The sequence below is a fragment of the Phodopus roborovskii genome, unplaced genomic scaffold, assembly GCF_943737965.1.
Source record: "Phodopus roborovskii unplaced genomic scaffold, PHOROB, whole genome shotgun sequence".
Taxonomy (NCBI): domain Eukaryota; kingdom Metazoa; phylum Chordata; class Mammalia; order Rodentia; family Cricetidae; genus Phodopus; species Phodopus roborovskii.
This window is the reverse complement of record NW_026126629.1, coordinates 3,255,885-3,269,000: the sequence shown is the minus strand read 5'-3', so window position 1 is coordinate 3,269,000 and position 13,116 is coordinate 3,255,885. Positions and strand designations below refer to the sequence as shown.

The following is a 13,116-nucleotide window of genomic DNA, read 5'->3' as shown; positions in this document are numbered from 1 at the left end:
TCTTCTTAAACTGCTGTGTGAGTCTGTTTGCCCTGTGAAAAAAAAAGGCTATTGAGTTTGTTGCTGAAATGGATGTGTATTATCAAGACTCTCATCGAAGATTTTTCTCATGTGTATTCACTAAGTAAAGGAAGTTAACTTGCTGTATTCATTGAACTTATTTGTTTGTGGGATCAGCAGAGTAAGAGTGGCACAGGGAAGAGTTTGGGTGTGTTCCTTTGCTTCCTCTATCTTCAATTATTATCTATCACTGGTCCTCCTATTTCTAGAAAGTACTGAACGATCCACAGAATCCATGATATTTGGGTTCTGCCATGAATGGAGCACTGCTTATTGCAAGTCCAAAATTGTTAGTTTTTGCTCATGTGTTTAAATGCTTTCATTTTACCTTAATTCAATATTTATACCTGAGTGGGAATTCAGACCACATTTTCTAATGTACCGGTATCTCAGCACTGTAACATTCCGGAAATGCCCTCAGGACTGTAGTTCTATCAGTTACACCATCAATAGTTGTATAATGTAATCTGTGTCTGACCTGCGTTGATGAGCTTGATTGAGCAGTTTGCATTGTGGCACATCCATGAAAAGAACTAGCTCATTGTCTCAGGGATCTCAGCATGTGCTTTGCACTCCCACTTTACTGACTCCAACAGAACCTTCTTTGATCCCCATCTACTGCTGTGGGTTTGGGTTCTTCAAGTATTTTTATATCACTGGAGGTCATCAGTAGGATATCACACATTTCATTAAGAGAATTCAAAACTATAAACATTCCCCATAAACCTACAATATTATTATTTTTTTAGCACTGTGTGCCTCTGAAATTTCTGAGGAGATAAAGTGGTTGGAATTGAGCATAACACCATGGCCAGCCACATGGAAGAGGACATTCTTGAAAAGGATTTCAAGATGTTACTATCTTTAGGTTCTGGTTCATTTGGGGAGGTGAAGCTGGCCTGCCACCTTCCCACACATACACGAGTGGCTGTCAAGGTCCTGGAGAAAAGCATCAACAGTGTGGCTGACATCAGCAGTGAAGTAAACATCCTTCAGTCTGTAGAACACAGGAACATCGTTCGATTTTTTCACATGATCGACACACTGACGACCACTTACATGATCATGGAATATGTGGCAGGCATAGATCTGGAGAGCTGCGTCAGGGCAGCGGGCTGTCTAGAGGAGGAGGAGGCTAGACCGCTTTTCCAGCAGGTCGTGTCAGCAGTGTACTTCCTCCACCAAAGACACATCGTGCACCGTGATATAAAATTAGAAAACATCTTACTGGACGCAGCAGGAAACGCCAAGCTGTGTGACTTTGGTATGGCAACTAAAGTCACCGAGGGGCAGACGTTGGAGGAGATCTGTGATTCCATGCTCTATTGGGCCCCAGAGATCTTGGCAAGGAAACCCTATGATGGAATGGCAGGTGACATGTGGAGCCTGGGTGTCGTTCTCTACGTCCTGGTAACAGGGCACTTCCCATATGTCGAAATCACCCCTGATGGTATGCACCGGCTCATCACCACCACAATGTGTCCCATTCCCCACCACCTATCAAAATCGTGCCACATCATCCTGGCACGTTTACTCATGGTCCCCACCGGGTACAGAATAACAATACGTCAGCTTGTGGAACGACCATGGCTGGGCCACATTCCAGAACACGTACCACCCGACACTAAAGAAATCCTTCCCAGGGTCGTGGAGACTATGTGCAGCATGGGCTATACGTGTAAAGAGATTGTATCATCCCTAAAGCACAGGCAACAAAATAATGTAACAGCAACCATAAATATCCTCAAATTCAAACTGAGCTGTGGGCATAGCCATCTACAAGATAAGTCCCGGATAAACATGGTCTCTTCAGGTCTTCTCAGCCTCCCTCGGCCCTTGAGGAGAGCTAGTGAACCAGCTCTTCCTGCTGTGGAGAATCATTTTCACAAAGCCCATGTGGAAGGAACAGGCAAGGGATGCAGAAGCTCCCCAATGGTCAGGAGACACCCCTGCCTGGAGCTGATGCCCTGTCCTGATATTAAAGTCCCAGAAAGAGATAGTTCAATGGCTGATATCACCAATACTGCAACAAGGGACATTGTAGTCAACAGGAACTCAGCTGACATTCTTCCTGTCAGTGTCTCTTCTCCTGAACCATCCCTGGATGAAACAGCCACTGGGTTTGAGAACATGGGCTTCTCCATAGAGGAGCCATCCATGGGGTCTGACATTCAGAGTGACCCGTCCCAGGTGGCAAACGCAAGATCTGGCACCAGGCCATTCAGGGGCTGGAAACTGATGAGGAAGCACATTTCCAATGCACTGAGGGTGCTGTGCTGCTGCTGCTGCTGCCTGCCCACCCCCAGGTGAGCCTCGACCCCTTGTTTCTGGGGCTTCAGAGGAAGGAGGGACCATGGAGTTTTACGTGCACTGCAGTAGGTTTAGTCACCCAGATGAATTGTTCCATTGTATTTTCAAGAAATTATTTTACAGTTGTATCCACTGAGAGGGCACAGAATTTAAGATGTCTGGTACATTAGACGCAATATGCCATAGCTTTCTTTTCATGTAATTGCCTGGAAAATGAGATAGCATAGCATGGGAAGTGCCAGAAGGGAAGGAAGGGTGTGATTTTGGCTAATGTGGGCAAAGGTTCAGAATAGTGGAACATTGGTACCAAACCTTGTTCTGTCCAAGTTGCTAATGGAGATGCTTTCATGTTTCCTTCTGCTTTGAAGTGTGGAAAACGAGATGGCCTAGTAGAACACCAACTCTGGTGAGGAGTGACTGCTCAGAAGGGAACCAGGATGGATGGATGGACAGATCTGCAGAATGTCAACACCGAGCTATCCAAGTCACCAGGCTCCTGCATCCATCCTCGTGCTATTGTGTGATGTGCATGTTTGATTCTCCTTCAGCTTCCTCCAGCACCAGCAGTTGTTGTTGTACCCAGACGTGCTCATTAGGCACGTTTACCCAATGACCCTATCTCCCTAGCTTTTTCCTTTTAGGACCTACAGACGGCATGGCAAATGGCTGCTTGTACATCCAGGAGTGCCTTCTGTACCAGTCTAGGCTGCTCATCATCCTGTTCACTTTAGCCATTCCAACTTATTCTGTGACTGTTTTGGAATGTACAGCTAGACCTGTGTAAGTCCTCTGGGGGAAGGACATGGTTCCTAATTGGGAAACAGGATTGAAGTAGGAAAAAAGGGAAATGTGGGGCAGTGTAATGAATACAGTCTGTCGTGGGGACTTCCTGTCAACAACTGCTATGAAAGAGATTAATGTATTGATCTCTGACAGGGTTTCTGTACAAGCTAGTGAAGGACCAAGGGTCCCGTGAAGTCCATAATGGGACTGAGAATAGGAACAGCCAGCAATTAGGTTTACAGGAACTGCTCTGGTCATCCTAGCATGTAAGGTACACAAAAGGATGCTGCCTTGGAAATGTCATCTTGTTATTACCCATTGAGCTAGGATGTTGTTGGAGTAAATGCCAGGTCTTGGCAAGTGGAGTCCCATCTTCCTCTGTTCTGAGTAATCCTGTCTGCCAGTCACTAATTGAGGTGCTTCCATTATTCTTTGTGTGTTTAGTTGGAGGAAATGAAATGTCCCACTTAACACAGCTTCTTGCTGTAAAATAGGAAGGAATTTGGTCACAAATCTGTGTCTTGTGCAGCAAGATGTAAGGGCAACAGGACTTAGTATCCATCCTGTAACAATTCAGCCTCAGCTACCACATTCCCAAAAGTTCCTGCCACTGCCACCCTCTCATGTTGTTGTTCATCCCTGAACAGTCACATGTAGCTTGAAGCTAGTTAAGATCTACTTCCCTGTTTTTATGGTCTTGAAGAACCAGGCTTCCATGCATCAAGTAGGGTTGCTTCTGTGAACAGGACAGAATATATTCAGCTCTGGGGCAGCAATCCTCTTTGATCACTCAAGTCCCGCCAAATTGCTTTCTGACTGTGTTTAGGAAAAGATTCAGGTAGTGCAAAACCAGTGAGAAATGGGATAAGGGAGGTTATGGGGAAGAACAGGGAGAAGCGAATTGGAGAGGATAAAGAGGAAATGAGAGGACCTGTAAAAATGGTGAAAAAGTCTGTCCTGAGGATCTAACCTCAAAAGAGTCAGGAAAAAGGGAAGTTTGTTCGGGAGGGGTTTTCAATAAGTAAAGTCAGGAACAAAAGTATCTTGCAGAAGAGTTCCCACTGGGCTCTGCATGAAGAGGTATTCCCTGTACTCAAATTTATGGCTCATGTCAATATGTAGAAGTGTGAAGCTCCTTTAGGAAGGGGTTACTCTCCTGGGCTACTGTTGAAGAGTGTGGCAATAGAGATGTTTGGCTCTGTCATGCAGTATTGTCTCCTCATGTCCTGTCTGAATGACCTGAAGACATCTTTGTCTCTGTTCTCAAGCCCTCTTCATCCAGAATTCTCATGTTCCTTCTGATCACCTGATCCAAGATTTTGACATCATTTTCCCATCTCACGGAGGTATTTTTAACTTACTTTTGACCATACATTACCATTGTTATTCTCCAAAGTGGAGAGGTAAGTAGGCCTTGCCAAGCTCCATGCTGAGATGTACCTTCACAAGTCCCTCAGCCATGACTTCTCTATGACCAATGATGACCGAAGGGGTCATGCTTTCACGAAGTCTTTGATTATGGTGGAGCCCATGATAAGGGCCATAGGTTAAGTGTGAAGCAGAGGTGGGTATAGTGTCTGAACTGTTTTCCAGGATACCTTCAGGTAGGGAAGAGCTCACTGAGTTGTTAAGGGGAACTGATATCTACTGGGAATCCAGTGCCCTAATCTGTCATGCATCATGTGAAGGGAAGATTGAGTATAGTAAGTATATGTTTTGAGAGAGAATGAGATTCTCAGGCCAGGTCTTGTTGTCTGGGAGAAAATTACATATGAGTTGGCCTATGTCAGCTTCTCCAAGACAGAGGGAAACTTACCATTGATTGCTTCAGAGCAATGGCAGACTGAGAGACCTTAGAGGTGTGGAAAGAGAGGTGCTATCTTCTTCATGAACTTGGAACCCAGATTCTATTCTGACCACCAGACCCTGGGCTTTTCTCAAACACTAGTGCATTTTGAAGTCGTTGGATGGTATTTGTCTAGCAGGATGGCAGCACACTTTTGCCATCAGTTACTTTGTAGTATACTGATCACCTCATGCATCCCATGTACACAGAACTATTAGCAGCTTGCTTAGTGGGTGAGACCAATTTTGAGTTGTGGGAATCAACCCTGGAAAAGCATTTTTTCTCTAGCAGATCAGTGGTGCCAGGGCTGTGAAATGGCTGAATTCAGGAAATGAGACAAGGAAATTTCATGAAAGCACTTTTTATGTTTTGAGTTTAAAGAGAGGATATTATATGCCCCGCCTATCCTTAGCCTCTCTATGTAGAACAGTCAGTTCTCCAACTCACAGAGATCCACACCTGCCTCGCCTCCTGAGTACTGCGATCACACATGTGCACTGCCATGCCTGGCCTCAAGTACTTTATACCATCAATGTAAATACCCCCAAATATGTGAGATAGAATTGTACCAATTCTGTGCTTTTTCCCACAGTACAGGGTCAGGGATTGAAAGGAACATTCATCCTGGATGGACTTGAAACAGGGGGTAAACTCCAAACCTGACCTTCAGAATAGAGTCTGTGTTTACCATGAACAGACACCTGAAGGTGAGATGTGCTTTTTTGAATTCTTCTGTGAACACAGGGCAGTGACCTGACGGAGGTGGGACCTAGCTGATAGATAATGGAAACAAGCATGGAGTATTAATGTGTTGCACTGAGGCTGTTTCACCCGGATCTCCACCTGTAGTCTAGACACAGGTCACATGACTTCAATCTGACCAATCGGAAGATTCCAGATTGACCTCTATGTTCTGATTGATTGAGTGATTTCTTTCCATTTGGGCTATCAGAACAATGCTCAGGACTCTAGGTTGATCGTGGAGACAATTGGTATTTTGGAGGGAGAGCTTTCATTTTAAAGTCACCAATGGTAAAGGTAGTATAGAAAGCCGCTCATTCTGGATAGGAGCTCCCAGTGTCCCTATCCACCACAAAGATATAACCCACCCACCTGCTGGCTTTTATGACTAGTTTTGCTCATGTGCCCCACAGTGCTATCTTTTCTTGTCAAAACCTGTTTGGCTAGCGATTTACTGAACCAACTAGGACTCTATGGAGCACACTGTGGAGTGTCTGTATGGGGACAAGTGATCATTCCCATCCCCAGGACTCTGTGTGCCATTCCAGGAGAGTAATGAAATATCCATGCCTTTACTTTCCTGTCATTTCTCTTCTGGATCCTACAGACCTCCAGATTTTGCATATGAGAGAACACAGATGTTGTTGATTGGGACTTGATTGTCACGTATAGTACAGTCATGTTTTTATTTGTTGTTCATAATTTTTATTTCAATTTGCAACAAGCTGTTTTACATGTCAGTCTCAGGCCTTCACACTCTCCTCTTCCCCCGTCCCCTCAATATCTATCCCATCCTCTTTCTGATCTACAGGAAGCTTGATGCCTTCCCTGGGAATCTTCCCAATCATATCATATGGAGCAGGGCATAGGCCCTCCCCCATGGATATAGGTTGAGAGAGTATCACTGTATGTGGTATGGGATCCTAATGTCTATTTACACAGTAGAGATAAATTCACTACCATGACCCCCATAGACTGCCCAGTCTTCCTATCTAACACCCATATTTAGAGGGCCTGAATCCATCCTATGCTGGTTTTTAAACTACCAGACTGGAGTTCGTGTGCTTCCCCTTGTTCAGGTTAGCAGTTTCTGTGGTTTTTTCCACCATAGTTTTGACCCCTTTGCTCATAACTCCTACCTCCCTGCAACTTTATTATAGGAGTTTGCCACAGTGTTTAGCTGTGAGTGTCTGCTTCTGCTTCCACCAGCTACTGGATGAAGGCTCTTGGAAGGCATATAAGGTAGTATTTAATGTCATTATCAGGGAAGGGCATTTGAGGTAGCCTCTCCACTATTACTTAGATTGTTATTTGGGGTCATCCTTGTACATCTCTGGACAATCCCCAGTGCCAGATTTCTTTTTGAAACCTATAATGGCTCCCTCTATTATGGTATCTGTTTTCTTTCTCTCCTCTATTCTTCCCCTGACCTTATCCTCCTGTCCCAACATGTCCTCCTTCCCCTCCTCTTCTGCCATTCTGTTTCTCTTAACTCCCTCTGTCCTCCACATATGCTCCCAATTTGTTCATGAGGTCTTGTCTCTTTTTTCTTTTGTGGGACACAATATATAACTCTGTTTGTGTCTTCCTTTCTTCCTAGCTTTTCTGCTGTGTGGTGTGTAGGCTGGTGATCCTTTGCTCTGTGTCTTACATACATATATGAGTGGGTACATACCATGTTTGTCTTTTGTGACTAGGTTTCCTTACCTATGATAGTTTCTACTAGTTCCATCCATTTGCCTGAGAATTTCAAGATTCCCTTTTTCCCTCTTTTGTGTAGTACACCATTGTTTAAATCTACACTTTCTCCATCCTTTCTTCAGTTGACGGGTATTTAGGTGGCTAAATCTAGGTTCTGGCTATTACAAATAAAGCTACCATGAATATAGTTGAACAGATATCCTTATTGCATGTAGGTACATGTTTTGGTTATGTGTGTATGAGTGGAATTCTGGATCATGAGGTAGAATGATTGTTATTTCCTGAGTAACCACCATACTGATTTCCAAAATTGCTGTACAAGTTTTCACTCCCACCAGCAACGGAGGAGTATTTCCCTTTCTCCACATCATCTCCAGCATAAACTGGCTGTGGGTTAGTGGTGAGGATTATAATTTCATTCCAGTGGTCTACTTGTCTATTTTTGCACTAATACCAAGCTGTTTTCAGGATCTACCTCTATAATAAATCTTGAAGACAGGGATGGTGATACCTCCAGAAGTCCCTTTATTGAACAGGTTTGTTTTACCTATAATGTGTTTTTCCCCCATATAATGTTGAGAATTGTTCTTTCAAGTTCTGTGAAGAATTGTGCTGTGATACTGATGGAGATTGCGTTGAATCTGTAGATTGCTTTATGCAAGATTGCCGTTTTTACTATGCTTATCCTACTTATCCAACAGCATGGGAGATTGGTATACTTTCTGGTATTTTGCTTAATTACTTTCTTTAAAGATGTAAAATTCTTACTATATCTCTCTTTCACTTGTTTGGTTAGCGTTAATCCAAGATATTTCATGTTGCTTTTGGCTATTGTAAAGGGTGATATTTCTCTGATTACATTCTCAGCCCGCTTCTTATCTGTATAACATAGGTCTACAGATTTTTTGAGTTAATCTTGTATCCTGTCACTCTGCTGAATCTTTTTTTTTTATTAGATGTAGAAATCCCCTGGTACAATTTTTTGGGTCACTTCTGTTAACTATCATATCATATTCAAATAGTGAAGTTTGACTTCATCCTTTCCAATTTGTACCCCCTTGATATCCTTTTGATTACTTATTGCTCTCACTAGTACTTCAAGTAGAATATTGAAGAGATATGGAGAGTGTGGGCAGCCTTAATGAATCACGTTATGTGTATATGTTTTGTGGAAAATTTCAAATACTGACATTCAGTATGTGCTCTTTGACCCACATCCTCTTCATATATTAATCTCATTTTTGTATTGAAACTGTCATGTGTCCTTTGCAATTGACTCAGTAACTAGTTTCCCTTTGTGGATATGCATATTTTCAGATCTGACTTCAGTATCATCCATGGCACTGTACTAGCTCCTAAACGAGTGACAGAGTTGAGCTGGAGAACATAAGATTGCAGGATACAGAGGCCCAAGAGACAGTTTGTACAGGGAGGATTTAGAGAGGATGGAAGACAGACTGGAGTCTCCATGGGGAGCAGGATGTGTGCTGGGGTAAGAACAGTGGAGACTAAGTGCTATAATTTCAGATTACCTGTGCATATTTTTCATATTTAAAGAGAAAGATTTTTATAAATCAGGACATGCACGGAGGAGATTTGCAGCTGTGGCCTGAAAGAGCAGATGTAGGTGCTATGCAAGAGTTCCAGTTATTCAACATGATGTGTCTGTGTCCAGCACAGGAGGGGGTAAGTCATTTACCACAGGAAACCATAGTTCAGAAGGAAAAATGGTTCAGGGCTGCAATTCCCTGCATGCTTGACAGAGGTTGGTTTTAGACAAGACCATTTCCAAGGTGCCCATGAATGAACACACCCTGTGCACCAGTCTCAGGGAAGTACCTCAGCAGTACTAACTAATTTGTCCATCCCTTCTGGTTTCTGGTCCCAATTATTAGGGCAAGAGATCTGTTTCTCCTTCTTCCTCTTCAGTGGTTGTATTTGAAGTCTTCTTCTTTTATCTCTGTTCATCAGAAAAGCACAGTCATACTGCATACTCCCTGTAGGGAGTTTTCTCAGAAACATCTTCGTCTCTTACAGGAAACTGCAGAAAACTGGAAGAAAATGGGTACCACTGTGCATGGAATGCTGGAACTTTGCTCCACTTGCAAGTGGGTAGAGCTTACACTGCCTAGGGAAGAGTGTTCAGGTATGGGATCAACACTTTTACAATTACATTGTACCCTGGTTCCATGCTGTACAGGATTCAGGTCTAGACTGCATTTGTGACTAAGAGCTAGGGCTTTTAGCCTGGCTTTCATTTTGTTTGTCCTGCTGTGCTAACTTATTAATTGAAACGAGTGCTGGGCAAGGGATAATTGCCTTCTGTGGCAGGCCATGTAATCTCCAAAGAGACACCACAAGTGGACCAAAGTCTCCAAGCCCATTGAATGGTCTGTAAGAATGTGAATCTCAGAATGTAGAAATGATGCTCAAGAGTCCAGATATTTACAGTGCCAACTATTAATATTTTTGATCACTGGAGGGACCATATTGTAGCCTTTATTTAGACTGTTATGTGAGAGAAGTCAGCTAGTGATCAGGCTCTCACACTTAACACCCTTCTTCCTCACAGTGTGCATAATGGAGGCAACAGGAACAGGTGCAGTCAATACCAGCTATTTGTGTCTGCATCTTCACACACACTACCCCAAACTTTCCCAGTACTGTTCAGCTCCCTGTGGAGAAAAGTGAGTCTCTAAGGTTCTCAATAGCTTGTTCTTTTTTACAATTTAAATTGCTTTGAACCATTCATGATACCTTTTTGGTACCAGCCTGTGTAAATTGTACTTTCCGACATCAACCTCAGAACTCTAATTGGCAACCCTTTCCCTCCTCAGATCTCCAGGTCATGTTGGACACGTTCTGTGACAAACTTCATTTTCACCACATGTGCATGCTGTGTCATCTAGGCAAGTGTCCAATGAGGTGGGGTGCAGGAATCACAGTTCCCAGATACAGACATGTCAGTGGGAAAATACATCTCCTTAATTCTCGAGCCAATGAACAGCACTCGATCAGGAAAGCTAGGAAAAACCAATCCCTGAAATCAGAGCTTCTTAGGAGACAACACTGACTGCTCTACCAGGAAGGTCATATAGGAAGAAAATGCACATTGACCCCACCTCACTAGTTTCTGAATGGCACCAAAATCAACCTGCTGTTTTCTGAAAGGCCACAGGTCTAGGGTTGGTCAATAAATCTTTCTGCTAGCATCATCATATTTTTTAAAATCTGCCTTCTCTTCTAGGTGCCTGGCCACATCCTCTATCATAGATCCCAAATCCCATGACCTGAGGATGTGCACAGAGTTCATTACTGACATTAGAGGAGGACTGCACTTGTCACCTCCCCTTCTTCTGGAAGACTAACTAGTCATTGTCTGAGCCCTTGAGAAGCTCAGAGTATCCACTCCCCATTATGAGGACAATGCAATGGTCGGTCTTCTACCTTTCAAGTTTACAACTAGACCTGGAGAATATTAGGAGAGTCTCCTTAGGAGAGACTCCTTGTGAAAGCCTCCCAGTGGCTAGTTATACCTGAATCACTGCCCAACTAAGATTCTTTGCATTTTGACAGTGCAGAAAGTTACCCATGCCTTTTTGTACTCACTGACAACACTGACAGCATGCCTGAACAAAGAAAGTATTTAGGAAGAGCCTTGTGAAATGAATGTCTTTCTCTTTCAAATTCTAGCCTGGATATTCTGAGCAGGGCAGTGTCCACAGACCTCCTCACAGACATGACCATGGAGAACTGAAGTCATACATTTGGACCAACCTCACTGGTATTCATAGAAACAGGCTCCAAATAATTCTGTTTTGTTTTTATACAATTTAAATTAAAAACAATCTTATTTCATATAAAAATCCCTGTTTCCCCTTCCTCCAATTCTCCCATGCCTCCCACCAATGCCCCATCCTACCCTTTCCCGTCTCCAGGGAGTGTGAGGTCCCCCAAAGTGATCATCAAACTCTGTTACATCTTTTGGTGCAAGGGCTGGGCCCTCCCCCTTGTGGCTAGGCTGAGAGACAACCCTCATAATGAATGGGCTCCCACATCCCATTCATGCAGTAGGGATATATCCTGGTTCCAGGAGACATAACCCCTTTGCTCATCCCTCCTCCCTATCTAACAAGATTTCAGGTGTTCATCTCATTGTTTGGCTTTGTATCTCTGTTCCTGTTTCCATCAGCTCCTTGATGAAGATTGTAGGATGGCATTCAAGATAGTCATCTCATTATATGGGAAGGTCATTTTAGGTAGCCTCTCAACAATGTGTAGATTCTTAGGGTGGTCATCCTTGTGGCTCCCTGGAGATCTCCCTCATTAAGGTATCTCTTTTCTTGCTGTCCTCTGTTCTTCCCCCAAGTTGACCTTCTGGTTCTCTCATGGTCTTCTCTCTCTCCCTTTCTCCCCTCTTCTTTCGTTTCCTCCCCTCTCCACATGCTCCCTATTTACTCAGGAGATCTTGTCACTTTTCCCTTTTCCACAGGCCAATATCAGCTTCCCTGGAGTTTTGTATTGTAGCCTGGTAACCCTTTGCTCTATTTCTAATATCTGTTTTTGAGTGAGAACATACTGTATTTTTCTTTCTGTGTCTGGATTACCTCCTTTATAATGGTTTCTTCTATTTCCATGCATTTGCCTAGGAATTTCAAGATTTTATTTTTTTCCCTGCTGATTTGTACTTCATTAAATAAATGTACCAAATTTTCTTCATCTATTCTTCATTTGAAAGGTATCTAGGTTTCTTCCAGGTTCTGGCAATTACAAATCATGCTGCTATGAATGTAGTTGAACAGATGTTTTTATGGTAAGAATGTCGATCCTTTGGGGATATGCCTAAAAGTGGAATTGCTGGATCTTGAGGTAGACTAATTCTCATTTCCTGAGCATGTGCCATACTTATTTGTTGTTGGTTTGATTTTGGTAACTGGTATCTATCCACAAAAATTGTTCATTTCCTTTAATTTCTATAATTTTATAGAGTACAGGTTTTCAGTTTTCAAAGTATGAACTCATAAATCTCTGGATTTCGACTGTGTCTGTTGTTAATTCTGCTTTTCATTTTTTATTTTGTTATTTTATATGCTATCTCTCTGCTTTTTGGTTCGTTTTGATAGAAGTTTGTTCTTCTTGTTGTTTTCTCAAAGAACCAACCTTTAGTCTTATTTATTCTTTGTATATTTTCTTTGTTCCTACTATTGTGATTTCAGACTTCTAATTATATCCTGTTATTTACTATTATTCCTGGGTGAGTTTGCCTCTTTTAGTTTTAGAACTTTCAAGTGTGCTGTTAATTCAAGTGTGACTATTATCCAGTTTTGTCATGTGGGTACTTAGTGCTAAGAACTTTATTCTTAATTCTGTTTTCAAAATGTCCCATAAGTTTGGGTATGTTGTGCCTTAACTTTCATTAAGTTCCAGGAAGTCTTTATTTTCATTTTTTCTTCATTGACCCAGGAGTGATGCAACTTTGAAGTTGAGGTATGTTTAGTGTGTACAGCAGAAAAATGGAATCTTTCTTCCTATCCATTCTGTTATCTGTGTCTTTTTAGAAGCAAATTATGACAAGAAATATGAATGGATATTATTGACCAATGATATTTGATTCTTGTTTGTTTTGAAATTTGTTATTATATATGGCATTGTGTGTGTGTACCTCACAACCTTTT

General features: G+C 42.5%; 1 protein-coding gene across 1 annotated transcript in view; it reads left to right on the top strand.

Annotated features, from left to right (window-relative positions):
- Positions 1–815: 815 nt before the first annotated feature.
- The window catches only part of LOC127238286 (sperm motility kinase-like), a 55,917-nt gene continuing 43,616 nt past the window's right edge, over positions 816–13,116 (top strand). Inside the window, exon 1 of the mRNA XM_051206835.1 lies at positions 816–1,215. Within this exon, the coding sequence (XP_051062792.1) occupies positions 868–1,215 (348 nt within the window). The 5' untranslated portion in view covers positions 816–867. The remainder of the gene's footprint in view (positions 1,216–13,116) is intronic.